General features: G+C 33.0%; 1 protein-coding gene across 1 annotated transcript; it reads right to left on the minus strand.

Annotated features, from left to right (window-relative positions):
- Positions 1–9,297: 9,297 nt before the first annotated feature.
- LOC136202806 (beta-galactosidase 15-like) lies at positions 9,298–14,010 on the minus strand. The gene is made up of 15 exons (XM_065993700.1): positions 13,836–14,010; positions 13,542–13,750; positions 13,298–13,457; positions 13,063–13,206; positions 11,898–12,092; positions 11,725–11,812; positions 11,529–11,647; positions 11,280–11,441; positions 10,999–11,192; positions 10,804–10,907; positions 10,612–10,721; positions 10,292–10,531; positions 9,991–10,205; positions 9,620–9,893; positions 9,298–9,532 (listed from the first exon to the last, which is right to left on the minus strand). Exons 1-15 carry the CDS (start codon positions 14,004–14,006, stop codon positions 9,422–9,424), a joined length of 2,496 nt encoding a protein of 831 aa, XP_065849772.1. The 5' UTR covers positions 14,007–14,010; the 3' UTR covers positions 9,298–9,421.
- Between the last annotated feature and the right edge of the window lie 3,337 nt (positions 14,011–17,347).

Genomic DNA, 17,347 nt, shown 5'->3' on the forward strand with positions numbered 1-17,347 from the left:
TGGGGGAGCTCAACACTGAGTTCCTTACTGAATATTTTTGCCAACATCAAAATGGGGGAGTTTGTTGAAACATCTTTCCACATGATTTTGATTTGACAAAATTATTTATGTGAATGATAAAAATATTCCAACAGATTAAATTTAAATGCTTTGATTTATTCACACTAATGTGTTTGTTCAATGTTGAGTTAATTGTTTTATAAGACATTAAGATAAAAAGCCTAAAGGCCCATAAGAGGAAGTCAAGCCCAAGTCAACAGATCAAGACCTCATGGCCCAGGAAGACAAAACGCATTCGTATCAAGTAAAACGCCAGCTCAGCATGGAGAAGGATCGAGAAGCCTTCGACCAAATAGCTTCAAGATGAAGCTGATGAGTTAAGCGACAAGGTAGTCAGGTCAGCGGCAGAACAGAACCAACTTAGAGACAAAGTATTTCTACTTTGGGTAAAGCTCAGAAGACGTAGTAAGCTGTCTGGAAGATTTTACTATAAATGTCGAAACATTCTGTTCATCTGACGAAAAGCTGCTGAGCACTGCCGAAGACAGAAGATACAAGAATCTCATTGGCCAACGACACTGAGCACGTCCTGAGTGAAAGCGACAGGAAGCCGTTAGCCTCCAACGGTTATTTCGAAATTCGAAATCACCAGTGCTTGAAGTGTCATTATAAATAGGCCTTTCAAATGCTTCATTCGATGCAGATCTTCAATCAAGTCGAAACGCTGACCAAATTCATACTTGAAGTTCTGTGAGAAAAGCAAAGCAAATCTTACACCAATTCCAATCATTGTGTAAAAGTCTAGAGTGATTTTATTCATCTAAAGTGTCTTAGCAATTATTGTTTAGGACAAACACTTATCATTTCTAGAAGTATAGAAAGGAGAAGCTGAGTACTCGGTTATAGTACTCAGCGGTAGTTATAGGAGTGAGTAGAGGAATAGAGGAAGGTACTCTTGTATACTCAGCTTCTGTTGTAAAAGGTTTCGTGCTCTACCTTTAAAGAGCTCAGTAGAGGATTCAAAAAGCTCGGAACGAGTTCCGGGGACTGGACGTAGGCGGAGAGGCCGAACCAGGATATGTCTGCTGAGTAACATATTTCTAACCTTTAAACTCCTTTATATATTGCTTGCTATAAAACTGACTAAGTAACGAACTCACGCTGAGTTGAGTGCACTAAGAAGCTGAGTTCAGGAATAGACTTAAGTGCTATCTCCTGACTCAATGAAAGAAACAGACTTAGTCACCAGTTGACTAAGCTTGTGTCTTAAAACTAGGGATGGCAACGGGTAGGGTACCCGCGGGTAGTGTCAATCCCAAACCCTTACCCGTTTATTTTTTAATTACCCGTACCCTTCCCATTACCCTAACGGGTATATGTTTTGCATCTCATACCCGTCCCATTTAATTCACGGGTACCCACAGGTACCCTTACCCGTTAAAAATCAATAAATAAAACAAAAAATATTACAAATTTAACAAATATAAATTTAATAAATCATCCATCTAGAAATTGAACAAATTAAACCTTAATCAATAAAATAAAGTAGCTTAATGGTATCACTTAATGGTCGAAAAATAAAAAGTTGGTGTTCAAATCTCACATCTTACATCTAAAACGCTATAATATTTTTTAATATATAAAAAAATTATGACGGGTAACGGGTACCGGGTACCCTAGGGGGTCTTCCCATACCCGTCCCATTACCCTAACGGGTAATGATTTTGATCCCATACCCGTCCCATACCCTTTTATACAGGGTACGGGTAGTCCCATTAGGGTCGGGTAGTGCCGGGTACCCGCGGGTAGAGTACCCGTTGCCATCCCTACTTAAAACTACTTAGCGCCGCTGTGTAAACATTTTCTCAAGGAAAAGAAGTCAGCTTTAACGGACAAAATTTTAAATAGTTCCTATCCCCCCTTTGGAACTAACCTTGTCACGTTATACGGGACCAACAAGTTGCAAGATTGAAACAAAGAAAGACAAGTTTGGAACAAAAGATTGTGAGGATAATTTTGTGCATACTCTAGCTATGGAGGCTTTTTGCTAGGTATTAGTTAGCTTTTAGTTTAGTTTTTAGAATATTTTAGATTTTAGATAATGGTTTAATCCTAGTTTTATTTTCATAATTTAGATTATTAAATATGTTTAAATTATTAAATAATAAAAGATTAGATTTTCTTTCATTTTTATTCTCATTTTCAGTACTCTTATTTTCTTATGATTAATAGTTAGAGATGGAGTAAAGTGGTTTTTGGGGCTAAATCATATATTCGATTTTCTTAAATGGAAGCCTTCCATTTTCTATTGTTAGAGATGCAGTAAAGTGTTCTTTCTTTTGTGTCGTTTGCATATTCTATTGATTGCTAATTATCTTTTTTATTAGATGATTGTATAAACTTATTTGGTAAAATTTAATTGAATGTTAATACAAATAAGGATATGGTAGAGTCTTTATTTGGGATTAGATGGTAGTAAATAGGAGTAAAAATGTCTTTCAAAAGAGATGGAGCAATAAGCTAATTGAAAAAGCTCATAAAATGAGCTTTTTGGACCTTATAAAGTTCTTTCAAATCTCTATACACCAAACACCATTATTAGATACATCTAATTTTACTCCAAAAATCTCTTTACTAAACAGGGCGTTGATCAAGTAGGTCTGATCTCAATTGGGCTTGCCCTTAAAGGAGCTCGGAGATGAGATTCTCGGACTTTTAGAAATTATTTTGCTATTATTTTTCTAATTAATGGAACTATTCTAATTAAAAGGTAATTGTGTGATCTTAGGGTCCGTTTGGTTCAGCTGTTAGCTAATAGCTGTTTTTGTTGCTGTTAGCTATTTGCAGTTGCAGTAAGTTGTTAGCTGTTTGCAGTTGCAGTAAGCTGTTAGCTGTTTAATTACTAGTGTTTGGTAAAATTATATTGAACTGTTGTTGTTCAAATTTAAAATATCGAAAATTGACATATTTTAAATTAATCAACGATGAAATTATAAAAGGAAAAATGTGAAAAAATACCCATAATGTTTACAACTAAGAATAATTTTACTCTTAACGTCTAAAATTGTGCAATTTTACCCATAACACTAGCAGCTAAGAGCAACTTTACCCCTAATATTGGTAAGTTGGGTCGGTTTCATATTTTATTAGAAAACATAGATATTTTATTTCTTAGAGCCTGTTTGGTTCAGATGTTAGCTACTAGCTGTTGCAGTTGCTATTAGCTGTTTGCAGTTGCAGTAAGTCGTTAACTGTTGTTGTTAGCTGTTTGTTATTAGCTGTTTAATTACTAGTATTTGGTAAAATTATATTGAACTGTTGCTGTTCGGATTTAAAATGTCTAAAATGGACATATTTTAAATTAATCAACGATAAAATTATAAAAGGAAAAATGTGAAAAAATTCCCATAACGTTTACAACTAGGAATAATTTTACACTTAACGTTTAAAATGGTGCAATTTTACCCATAATGCTGGCAACTAAAAGCAATTTTACCCTAACATTGGCAAGTTAGGTCTATTTCAGATATTATTAAAAAACATAGATATTTTATTTCTTATTCTACACCAATTGCACATATAAGTAGTTCTAAAAAAGAGATTTTCTATTTTTTTGTGATTTAATAATAAAATTGAAAATTAATATTTATAAATTCGGCAAACTATTTAAAAAAAAATTGTCCAACTCGTACAAAAGACAATATATTTTTTTATTTTCTCAAAAAAAAATCACGTCTAATCATATGTTTATTATTTGTTACTAACGATGATAAAATGGTGCACATGTGAAGTATAGATGACAGTATTCATGGCCAAAAAGATAGTTTCATAAATTATTTCTCAAATTGACCCAATTTGTTAATGTTAGGGGTAAAATTGCTTTTTGCTGCCAATATTAGGGGTATAATTGTACCATCTTAGACGTTAAGGGTAAAATTGCTCCTAGCTATAAATGTTATGGGTATTTTTGCACCTTATCCTATTATAAAATAAAAAATGTGTTACACAAATTATTAAAAATAATATATATAAAAAACTAAGAATTTATTGAATGCAACAAAACCTTGTTCTTCCGGTAACTATGTTGTCGAAATATAAATAACGTTAAAGAATAAACATATTTTATGGAAATAAGAAGGATAATTTTGTCAATAACATATAACTACCAACAACTGTTTATGAAAAACTCTAAATATGAGCTTTTCGTGAAACGCTCCAGAATGCTGCAGTTACCAGAGAAAATGCTAAATGTTGCGGTTATATAGAGGGTGTTTGTTTCAGCTTTTCGGAGGAGCGTTTAGCGTTTCACTCCAAACCGCAGGAAATATAGCGTTTGGTTAGGTTTATATAACCGCAGCGTTTAGCATTTTCTCTGGAAACTGCAGTGATTTGGAGCGTTTCACGAAAAGCTCCTATTTGGAGCTTTTCATAAACAGTTGTTTGTAGTTGGTTGTTATTGATAGAATTATCCATCTTATTTGCACAAAATATGTTTGTTCTTTAACATTATTTATATTTCTACAACATACGTACCGAAAAAACAAGGTTTTGTTGCGTTCAATAATTTTTCTATTTTTTATATAGATTTTTTTTTTTTAATTTGTGTAACACATTTTTTTATTTTATAATAGGATAAGGTGCAAAAATACCCCCGACATTTATAGATAGGAGCAATTTTACTTTTAACATCTAAAATGGTACAATTATACCCCTAATTTTGGCAGCCAAAAGCAATTTTATCCATAACATTGACAAGTTAGGTCAATTTGAGAAATAATTTATCAAACTGTCTTCTTGGTCGTGAATATTGTAATTTACACTTCACATGTGTACGATTTTATTATCGTTAGTAACAGATCACAAACATATGATTAGACATGAATTTTTTTAAGAAAAAAATATATTGTCTTTTGTACAAGTTGGACAAAAAATTTCCAATATTTCATCAAATTTATAAATATTAATTTTCAATTTTATTATAGCTTTCTGAGGTGCGTTAAGTTAGGGGGTGTCGAAGTAAATGAGTTGTTTTTGTTATGCCTTTGTACTAATGCCATTTTGATTTGTATTCTGCAGGTGCAGGTGATCCGCAAGTGAGCATGGATTTCGACACTGCGGAGTTCTCGGGCGGGATATTAGAGCCCGAATTGGCGTTCCAGGTTGCTTCTGGCTCGCCTGCATCACTCAGATCGCTGGAGGATGCGAGTCAGGTGGCAATGAGTGTGGGTGGTGTCTTGAGTGTGGCTGATGGAGCCGACGCGGCGACCGATATTCCTGAAGGCTTGCCCATCGTAAACCCGATGTCGAACGATCATGATAATGTTGAGCTCATCGTTCTTGAAGATGAGGGTGAAAAACTAGAACGTCGAAGCAAACAGAAAGCAGCTTGCGACTTGGAGAAAGGAAAGCAGGTTGAGCAGCCTGTCGAGGGTGAGAAAGAGGTTGAGAGTCAACCGGAAGGGTCTAAGAAGGCTCATGTGGAGGACATGCTGCCGTTGACACCAGCCTTCTGAGCGACCCTATAGGCGAGGACCCCGAGATAATGGCTCGAATTGAGTCCAAAGTCCAGCGCTATTTGAAGGTCGTTCGGGGGATGCCTTATGATGCTCACATGATGAACTTTGAGCTCTCCCATCATATCGCGAGGTTAGGCGTTGTGCCTGGGGAGATACGGAGACATCGTTTTATGACAAAGATGGAGCTGTTGGGTGAGATGATGGAGGGCGATCGATGTGGTAAGTTCAATTTTCGCAAGGTTTGAAGGAGTTGTTTATTCGTTGTCGTTTTCTTATGTGTGCTCATATTGTCGCAGGGTTTGATGGATTGCCATCAGTTCACTATGCTGTGTGATCAAGATGAAGAGACCATCGAGTCGCTGCGCCGTGCGCTTGAGAATGCTATGAAAGACCTGGAGGCTTTGAACGAGAAGATCCTCATTGCGAATGCGATTCATGAGACTCAGTGGGTCGAAATCGAGAGGCTTCACAGCAAGTTGAATGTATCACACGGCCAGTGTACTGAAATTGCCGGCAAACTGGAGGCAGCAAGCCTGGACGGCCATCGGCGTGGCCTTATCATGTGTATGGCCGTTGCCTGGGCTCACCGAGCGAAGGATACTATGGCGAAGCAAAAGCGCACTCTAGAGGCCGCTGCGACATAAGGGGAAGAGTGGCGTAACAGTGCTCCCGGACGTATTGGGATCAGTTACGAGGTGTTGCTTCCGATGTCGACGTCCTTGTGGTGGGTTCGGACCCTGGAAACACTCCGACGATCAAGTTAGTAAGAGTATAGGCAAGGTACTTAAATAGTGAATAAGTGAGTGAGTGAGAGAGAGAGAGAGAGTAGGTACCCTTTTGGAGCTCTTTGTGTGAACCTTTATAGGAGGTAGTGTGGGCTCATCGTATTGGACCTATCTTGGGTTCTTGTGGGCCTGGCCCACAATCCTAATCACTTTATATGTTATCTTTTTATTTAGTTCTATTTTCTTATTTATTATAATACAATTAATTAGTATTCTTACCCATTCAAGCCTTATATTTATTTTTCATCAACCATTCCATGACTCCTAAATTCCATGGCTCATGTAATACATGTAAACTAAAAGTAATTAAATATCCACAATATTTCGAACACTAGTTAAAATAATATTGATACATGTCAGTGTTCGAAATATTGTGGATATTCAATGACTTTCATTACATGGGCAATGAAATTTAGTAGTCATGGAATCATTGATGAAAAAAAATATAAGATCTTAATGGGTAATAATACTAATTAATTGTATTATAATAAATAAGAATATAGAACTAAATAAGATAACATATAAAGTTAATAGTGAAAGAATATAATATGATTAATTTAATTATAACGTTTAGCTTGTATATAGGGCTAATTACAAATCTAGCCCAATTAAGAGGGGTCATTTACATATCTAACCCACTTTGCTCCCATCTTACCAAATTAGACCATTTCATCCATTTTGGACAAAATTACGCTTAGTTCTATTGATCGACGGATCTGCTTCTTCTTCTTCTTCTTCTTCGGTTCTTCTTCTTCGATTTCTAATATCAATCGTTAGCGATTTTTGAAGTATTATGTTCAATTTCCCATAGAAATGGTATATTTTTAGCTTATACGCCTGCTTTTCTCGCTGGTCTTGCCTCTTTCTTCATCTATAATGGTATTGTTTCAATTTTCCCAATTTTCCACCATTTTTCTCCATTATTGTCGCATTTGTGACGAAATTTGTCGCATTCGTCACAAATGTGACAACAGTTGTTGCATTTCCCCTAACTTTTTTCGTATTTTCACGTTTAGTTTAACGGTTTTTCCCTTTTTCTTTTTTTTGCTTTTTTTTTATTTTGTTACTTTTTCGCGTTATTCGCGTTTTTTCATATTTTTCACGTTTTCATGTTTTGTTTGCATTTTTCGCCTTTTCATGTTTATCGCGTTTTTCACGTATTGTTACATTTTTGTGTTTTAGCATTTTTCGCATTTTCGTGTTTTTCGTATTTTTTTTGTATTTTTTACGTTTTTGTATATTTCGTACTTTGTCACTTTTTCGCGTTGTTCATGTTTTGTGCTTTTTCAAGTGTTTTTTTTTTTTTTTGCGTTTGTTCACCTTTTCATGTTTTTTTTGCGGGGTTTTTTTTCATATTCTCGTGTTTTGTAACGTTTTCACGCTATTCATGTTTTTTGTGTTTCATATTTTTCGTATTTTTACATTTTTTAACGCTTTCTCCATTTTTCTCTAAACTCTTATGTTTTGGGAAAAATGTTTTACCCTTTTTCAAAACGATAAAATATTTTTCCTTATTTCTCCATTCATTTTCCATTGACTTACTACTTATTTTTTTTATATTTATTTTCTTGTCCAAACAAACACTCGAAAATTGAGAAAATATTTTCCCGTAGAATATTTTCCGCCAAACGAACACAGCCTTAGAAGATTGTAATAAACAAAGCCTTGCCATAAAAAAAAAACCAAGCCTTCTTCGATGTAACTAACAATCGTATTTTTAGTTTAACCAATCCATAATAATATATCAATTCAAAATTCCTACTTTTAAGGGATTATTATCATTGATTCAGAATTCCTTCTTTGTAGGAATTGTTATTTTTAGTTGGACTTTTTTTTTTTTTTTTTTTTTTGGTAGAAAAGGAAAAGAATTTAGTTGGACTTTTTTAATAACGAAAAATATATATATTTTTTTAATTTTCTCAATATATTTGTTACATTAACTGGATAATGATAAAATTAGATTTAATATATCAGGAGCTTTTTAATTTGATAAAGAAAAGTCAATTGACCCTTAAATTTATAAAATATCTCGTTAGCTCCATAGATTTAAAATGCACAATTGTCCACCTAAATTTCATTAATGCGACTTTTAGTCTCTTAAAATTACTTAAAACATTTAAATTTATTCAAATTCTCTCTTGCTCTACCACATTAACATAAGATGTTAATTATATTACTTTAAGCAAGTTTAGAGACAAATAAAGCATTTTATAAGTTCAATGAATCAATCAACTTTTTTTTTTATCCAAGTTTCGGGGCTCTTAATATATTAAGCTGTTAAATTATTATGTTTTCAGATGGTAAAAACATTGTTGGTCTGTTTACTAATTATTATCCGACTCTATCCATGGTAACTGTCTTTGTTAATTGAGAATAGAATTTATTACTCAACACGAATGTTATCCTTAGCAATTATATCAATAAGCCAATATGACACAACATCGGGAAAAAAAAAAAAAATTTCGTCTAAAAGAGATTGAGAAGTCTGTATTTTCAAATAGGATCTGTCGAGCAATCCTGGATGATGGACCCAAACTCTAAAAGGTTCAATTTGTTAGAATTCACTCCATCCGCAACGGCTTTTGCATCAGTTTCAAACTCCACCTATTGCACAATGCGGAATCCATCTGGTTCGGACCAAAATTGCTGCTGAAAAATTGGAACTCTCCCCATTCGTCACGTACACTCGCACCAAACTCGAAAGCATCTTCAACCTGGAAATTGGCTCCGTCGACGTTGCATTTGAGGAAGCCGGATACGAACAGGCAGAGCAAGTGTCCCCAAACGAGAATGGCACAACTACAGATAATGTATCTGCACAAAAATATGTTTCTGCACAATCCTTTTCTTTAGAACTAGCATTTTTTTAATAGAATATGCAAAGGACACAAAAGAAAGAATATGATTTGGCCCCAAAAACCAAATTACTGCATCTCTAATTATTAATAATAACAAAATAAGAGGACTGAAAATGGAAATAAAAATGAAAGAAAATCTAATCTTGTATTATTTAATAATTTAAACGTCTTTAATAATCTAAGATATGAAAATAAAACTAGGATTAACTATTATCTAAAATCTAAAATACTCTTAAAAACTAAACTAAAAGCTAATTAATAACTAGCAAAGAGCCTCCACAGCTAGAGTATGCATAAAATTATCTTCACAATCTGTTGTTCCAAATTTGTCTTTCTTTGCTTCAATCTTGCAACTCTCTTGTCCGATACATGCCTATACATATATTCAGAATTATAAATTAGAATCAATAATTAATTAACAGTTTATCAATTTAACAAAAACAAACTCTAACTAATTTACCTTTTCGACCACTGATAATGTATCTTCTGATGAGCAAGTTCCTTTATTAAATGAACCCACTACGGATTGAGTATCCCCAAAATTGGCAAATTTAATTTCCGAAATCGATTTACCCTCGCACGATAAAACAAGTGTTTCTCCTTCATTCACTTTACTACTTACTGTTCCCACCGAAACAGTTTGGAAACTAACTTCTGTTGGATTGCCTCCAAGTTCCTCAAAAAGAACCAAATTGTTTTTTCCATCTTTAAGGAAAGATCGAGGCACATGATACCTACATAATTCACAATTCAAATCATTAATAGTACTCTAATGCACATAACATATATATGGAACCAATAGGATTAATATGACAAAAAAAAAAAACTAACCATCTTTGAGTGGGCTTTCCACAATTATAGACACACTTGTTATTCTCGTATGAACCTCTATAATCGCATTCTTCATTACTACAACCAGTCTCATCAGCAAGATAACTTGGCCAATATCTCCCAATATTGTTACCATTTACCCAAGCAAATCCCTTTCCCATGCCTAACATATCCAACACTACTGGGTCATTGCCAAGCGGCGCCTTGAAATCGGCCTAAAAAATTATATAATTTTATTAATACAATTAAACATTAAAGTCATAAAAACCAAAAATAATATTAGAATTATATTATATATTACCTGGTACCAAGTCATCATCCTATTAATAGGCAGATTTTGGTCTAACCATTTAGCAGTTGTAAAATGGTGTGAATCCAAACCATACATTTGATTGTTTGAACTTAAGCCGAGAAATCCAATATTGTATGACCATTTGTGTTTAGATAAATCCTTGATTATTTCTTCGTCGCCTTTTCTTCCAACTAAGGCAATTGGACCAACAAGTCCAGTTCCGATTATGTCGTATTTGGGACCGTAATTCTGGTAAAAAAAAAGTTAAATTAGCAAGGAAATAAAAACAAAAAATAATTTGATAATTTTTTAAATTAACATCTACATACGGCTAATCCAATTGTAGAACTGAGTAAACTGATCAAGTTTTTCCCATGTCTCAATTTGATACTTTTCTCAAAGTCGTATGAAGTAACTCCATACTTAGCCCATTGAGAACCTAATGACACCAGAAATAAGTTAATTAAAATAATAATCACATAAACAAATTAATATAGCAGATTATTAATTTAATTACATACCAATATATTTTCCATTAACATATGCATGAAGAATGTGACCACTACCATTAACTCGAAGAGTCATATCCTTGCTCCAAATTGGATCACTTTTCTTAATATGAACACTGTCAATTAACAAATTATTAAATTAGTAAACAAATCTAAAATTTAAACAAAATAGACATATAATTAACATTAGTGATTTTAAATATTTACCTTGTCATGTACCAAAGATAATCACTGCTATCATTTAGAGATTTTTGATCAATAAGATAAGTTTTATGCATATGACCCATTCCCAAATGCACAGACTTATGGTTATTTTCAGGCTTCCATGACCATTTTAAAGAGCTTGGTTCATCCTCGGCTTCATTTTTCCTCTTTACCATCTTAGAAGTTTGAGTTTTCACCTAAATTTGATCAAAGTAATTAGGTTTTAATTAGTGAAAATAATAATACAATTAAATATTATAATGTTAGAAGTTACATATATATACCTTGGCAGTGTTATATGCTACGTTTACACAATCAGGAAGAATACTAACAGACCATGCAGGAATTGTGTAACTAGCATCTTTATATTCAATGGTAGCATCTGATGTGGTATTTTTGTTACTAAAAAAGCAAGTTGAAACTTTTTCTGTTGCAAAAATAGTTCCCTATAAAAATCAAAATCAAGTAATATAATTAATTTCAATATTATAATCAATTAAAACACAAAAGAAAGGGATTATTTATTTAATTACCTCAACCGAATTTCCAAAATCAAGACGTGAGATGTTGCCACTAGTAAGTGTATCTTCAATGGAGTGCAAAACATCATGAAGTTGCTTCAAGTGACCATATTTTGGTTGATTCAATCCCCCTATTTAGTATCAAAATATAAAATTAATCTCAATACATGAAACAAACAATATAACAACTAGAAAATATATTAATTACCATATTCATTGAGAGGTGCATCATAATCATAAGTGGTAGTGATATATGGACCACCGGCTGTTCTTCCAAAATTAGTACCACCATGATACTGAAATAAAATAACAGATTATAAAATTTGTTATTATAATTATAATTAATATAAACCAACAATGAATAAGGTAGGAAACACAAACCATATAGTAATTTTGGAATGTTCCACCGGTTTGGAAAAATCTAGCGACAGAATAAGCAAGATCCTCAGCCATCCTAAGTGGGTCTTTTCCACCCCAGCTCTTAAACCAACCCGTCCAATTCTCTGTCCACATTTTCGGACTATCGGCGTCGTTCGGTGTGAATGAATCACAATACCAACCATTGCATGTGTTTATCTAATGAAAAAAAAAAAAAATCATAAGTAATCAATATACAAGTAAATTATGAAATCATTTTCTTCATGTAATAAATTTAATTTTCGAAAACAAGTTCCCTTTAAATCAGCATAACAAAAGCATGGATTGGTCTGCTAAAATCAAGAACTAATGGGAAAAGGTTTCCTGAATAACATGTCAGGCACAATCTACTAATCGAATTAGTGTGAATAAATATATGATTAATTAAGGCATAACACTCATATTGATCCTTAAACTATAGCTTAAAAATCAATTAGATCCATAAACTACTAAAATCACCAATTAAACCATTAACTTATTTAGAAATCAACAATTCACATCTTATGTTCTAATGTTCTTAAGAAATAATAATAATCTAATTCTAATCCAACCTAATTAATATATTTTTTTGCAATTTCTACGTTTCCACTTCATCTTGGATTTTACTTTCCATTTTCTATTGACAAAAGTTTGGAATTAATTTTTAAAATATAGTTTATGGGCTAATATGAGCTATATACCTTTAATTAAATATATATAGTGGAGGAGAACATGGACTCATTAGGTAATTAAGTTCATAATTTCGTACCAAATTCATAAGTGTTGAACTATGGATTATTTTAAAGTCTTGCTGTCTAGAAACCTAATATATCTATATATTTATTTGTATTATATTAATACACAAATAACAATTGAGATTTAATCGAATCCAAATTCAACCAGAATAAATAACATATAAATAATATTTGAATCTAAATTCAATCTAACCGTAAAATGTACATACCATGGGTTTAGGAACCTAATATTTGAAGTCTTGCTGTCTAGAAACCTAATATATCTGTATATTTATTTGTATTATATCAATATACAAATAACAATTTAGATTCACTCCAATCCAAATTGAAACAGATTAAATAATATATAAATAATACTCGAATTTAAATTCAAATTAACCCTAAAATATACATACCATGGGTTTAGGAGCATCACTTTGTTGGCACATAATCCATGGGACTCCAATATCAAGTGATTCAGCCATATTTGCACACCAATCAACATAAGACTTGGCAGCATCTCCGTATTTTTCCATCACATTGCCATATTCATTCTCGATCTATACACATATATTCATCAATTTCATCACATTAAATTATTGTTAATCACAATAGAATATATTTCGATTGTAAAAATCTAAAATTAGATACCTGGGACAGAATAATTGGACCTCCTTGGGAGGCAAAGAGTTTTTCTTTTTTCATCATATCAACTATCAAAGTTGTGAAGTTTTTCATCTCATTCATGAATGCAGAATTTGTTGTTCGTAACTCAATTCCGGGTAAATTGTGTAACCACACAGGCAACCCTCTACATAATTAAAAAAAAATCTAAATATTCCGTCTTAAAAGGAGACCAATTAAAATAGGATTCATAAGAATGATGTTTACTTACCCATAATTCCATTCAGCACAAACATAAGGTCCAATACGAAGAACGGCATATAATCCGGCATCTTGAACGGTTTTGATGAATCTTACAAGATCAAGATTGCCGGTAAAATCATATTCACGGCGAACAGGTTCATGTGCATTCCAAAATACATATGTTTCAATGGCATCCAATCCACCTTCTTTTGATTTCTTTATCAGATCAGGCCACATCTATATACACATGATGAAAAATAACGATGAATTAATATAACGAACTCAATTCCAAAAAGAATGTGGTAGGTAATGAACTAATTACCTCAGCAGTACTTCTTGGATAATGAATGGAACCAGAAATTAATACTTTGCGTTTGCCGTCAATTTTGATGGCTCTTCCATCATGTGACACTAAGGTAGCAGTCGAAATCAAAAGATTGAATGCTAGGAAACAAAGAACACAAAGTGAAGAAAGAATTATCAGAGAAGCCATATTGTTGCTGTTGAAAATTAAGTTAAGAGAAAATTGATGTATGATTATGCTATTTATATATAGAGGAAGCAAGTACTAGATCGAATTTGGGATAGGAATTGGTATTTCAATCCAAATATAATTTGGATTTTATGGTTTATCTTATCCCCTAAAATCCTAACATCCCCTTTATTTAGGATAAATATCAAAATCAATAAAAAAAAAAACGAAAACAAATATAAAAATCACAAAAGCACATAAGATTTAACACAATGATATATCTAATTCGATTTTTTTTTAATTATAAAAAAATAAAACCCACTGTGTTTTACTGAAAAAAAAATTAAATTAGTAAATACATGACACATGTATTATGGCTTGTTGCATAACATAAATTGTGCTGCAAAATTTCTATATTTAATCATGGTAACATCACTCCTAGACTACTCAGCTCAGATTCATTCTTGTTCTTAGATGTTAAGAATTTTCTAATCATTGAATGAGAGTAGACGATGTTTTGCTCGTTCCCTAAGAGGTGAAATCAATTTTCATAAAAGGGGCGTTGATGAACCAAGAATTTTGAACATTATAATGGATTGTAATACATACTTCTATGTGAGTATAGGTAGACAAATCACTAAAGTAGCCTAAATTACATTCTCAATAGAAATGTTAAATAAGAACCGAATTTATAATAAATTGAATGATTTAAAGTTTAATAAAAAAAGGCGGTCCGGTGCACTACGCGTTCCCGCTGAGCGAGGGTTCGGAGAGGGGTCCCACCATAAGGGTGTACTGGGAGCAAGTCTTCCCCTACCAATGATCTAAAGTTCAATATGAAAAAATAAACAATCAAGGTTTAATCTTTAAAACAAGTGAAGTTTAAGGATTTAATTATGAGTTTTGTTATTGAAAAATTTTAAAAAACAAAAATCGTTATTAAAAAATATCCACCTATAAGATAACAACGGATTTACTTTGAGATGTGACCTTTTCGAAGATAAGTTTGATGTAATCTTTTCTCATGGAGTGTTAATATTACTGTAATGTATATTTTGTCAAAAACAAAGTAAGTATAGCCTAACCCTAAATTTTGGTAATAGAACAAATATCATAATGGATTATTGAATATTTTATTGTATTTGGTATTATAATAAAGTAATAACATAATGTTTATCAACATAATGTTTGTGCTTATTCCGGTGTTTGTTTTAGCTTTTCGGAGAAGCATTTAACGTTTCACTCCAAGCTGCAGGAAATATAGCGTTTGGTTAGGTTTATATAACCGCAACGTTTAACATTTTTTCTAAAAACTGCAGCATTTTGAAGCGTTTCACGAAAAACTAATATTTGGAGCTTTTCATAAACAGTTGTTTGTAGTTATTTGTTATTTATAAAAATTATCATTCTTATTTCCACAAAATATGTTTATTCTTTAACATTATTTATATTGGCATAAAGCATTATTTGGCCCCCTGACCTATCCAAAATTATGTTATTCGGCCCCTGGCCTATTATTTGGTCACATTTGGCCCTTGACCTATCCCATTTGGTGAAATTTCACCCAATTTGTATGAATACTTAACGGAATCGTTATCTCATTAATAAGTAACGATATTTTGACACTTAAACTTGAAACGTGATATTTCTTGAAGTTTTTTTCCACATTATGTGGAAATAATTAATTAGATTAAAAAAATAAAAAAACAAAAAACAAATCCTAAACTAAAATCTATTACGTTCAAGTGTCAAAATATCGTTATTTATCAATCGGATAATGATTCAGTTAAGTTTGAATCCTAATTGGGTGAAAGTTTACCAATTTGGGATAGATCATGGGCCAAATGTGACCAAATAATAGGTCAGTGGCCAAATGACAAAATTTTGAATAGATCAGGGGGCCAAATAGTGCTTTAAGCCTATTTATATTTCTACAATATAATTACCAGAATAACAAGGTTTTGTTGCGTTGAATAATTTTTTTATTTTTTTATAAAGATTTTTTCATTAATTTGTGTAACACATTTTTTATTTTATAATTGGATAAGGTGCAAAAATACCCCTAACATTTATAGCTAAGAGTAATTTTACCTTTAACGTCTAAAATGGTGCAATTATACTCTCAACGTTGGCAGCCAAAATCAATTTTACCCCTAACATTGACAAGTTGGGTCAATTTGAGAAATAATTTATCAAACTGTCTTCTTGGTCATGAATATTGCCATCTACACTTTACATTGCGCATACCAGTGGTTCTAAAAAAGAGATTTCATATTTTTTTTTGTAATTTAATAATTAAATTGAAAATTAATATTTACAAATTCGATGAAATATTGGAAATTTTTTGTCCAACTCGTACAAAAGACAATATATTTTTTTTTCTTAAAAAAAATCACGTCTAATCATATGTTTGTGATCTGTTACTAACGATAATAAAATCGTTCATGTGTGAAGTGTAGATTACAATATTCAAGACCAAGAAGACAGTTTGATAAATTATTTCTCAAATTGACCTAACTTGTCAATGTTATTGATAAAATTGCTTTTGGCTGTCAAAATTAGGGGTATAATTATACCATTATTTCTCACCCTCGACAAGCTGCTCAACCTTCTTTCCTTTCTCCAAGTCGCGAGCCGCTTTCTGTTTGCTTCGACGTTCTAGTTTTTCACCCTCATCTTCAAGAACGATGAGCTCAACGTTCTCATGATCGTTCGACACCGGGTTTACGATGGGCAAGCCTTCAGGAATATCGGTCGTCGCATCGGCTCCATCAGCCACACTCAAGACACCACCCACACTCATTGCCACCTGACTCGCATCCTCCAACGAGCCAAAAGCAACTTGGAATGCCAATTCGGGCTCCTATATCCCGCCCGAGAACTCCGCAGTGTTGAAATCCATGCTCACTTACGGATCTCCTGCACCTGCAGAATACAAATCAAAATGGCATTAGTACAAAGGTATAACAAAAACAACTCATTTACTTTGACACCCCCTAACTTAACGCACCTCGGAAAGCTATATTCACATAAATCGACTCCAACTCGCGCAGATCGTCGTTAGTAAAGGAATGCCCCTTTTTCCAAAACTCAAAGTCTTTGACCGACCATCCAGACAGGTGCGCCAATCTCCATTGTGTCCATATCGCGTAGCCACACACAAGGTAGTGGCCAACCAGCAAATCGACGTCTTGTTTCGGCTCATTGGATAGGCTTTTCAAAAACTCGATCAAGCGCTCTTCCGGCTCCAAAAATGGCCTACTCACCAACCATCTCGATGAGTCCATTGGGTCGTCATTCCACGAGACACAATAAGGAAACACACCTCGTGTCTGCCGCACCAAGAAGAAATGGTGCCTCCA

This window comes from Euphorbia lathyris, chromosome 8, assembly GCF_963576675.1.
Source record: "Euphorbia lathyris chromosome 8, ddEupLath1.1, whole genome shotgun sequence".
NCBI classification, from domain to species: Eukaryota; Viridiplantae; Streptophyta; class Magnoliopsida; order Malpighiales; family Euphorbiaceae; genus Euphorbia; species Euphorbia lathyris.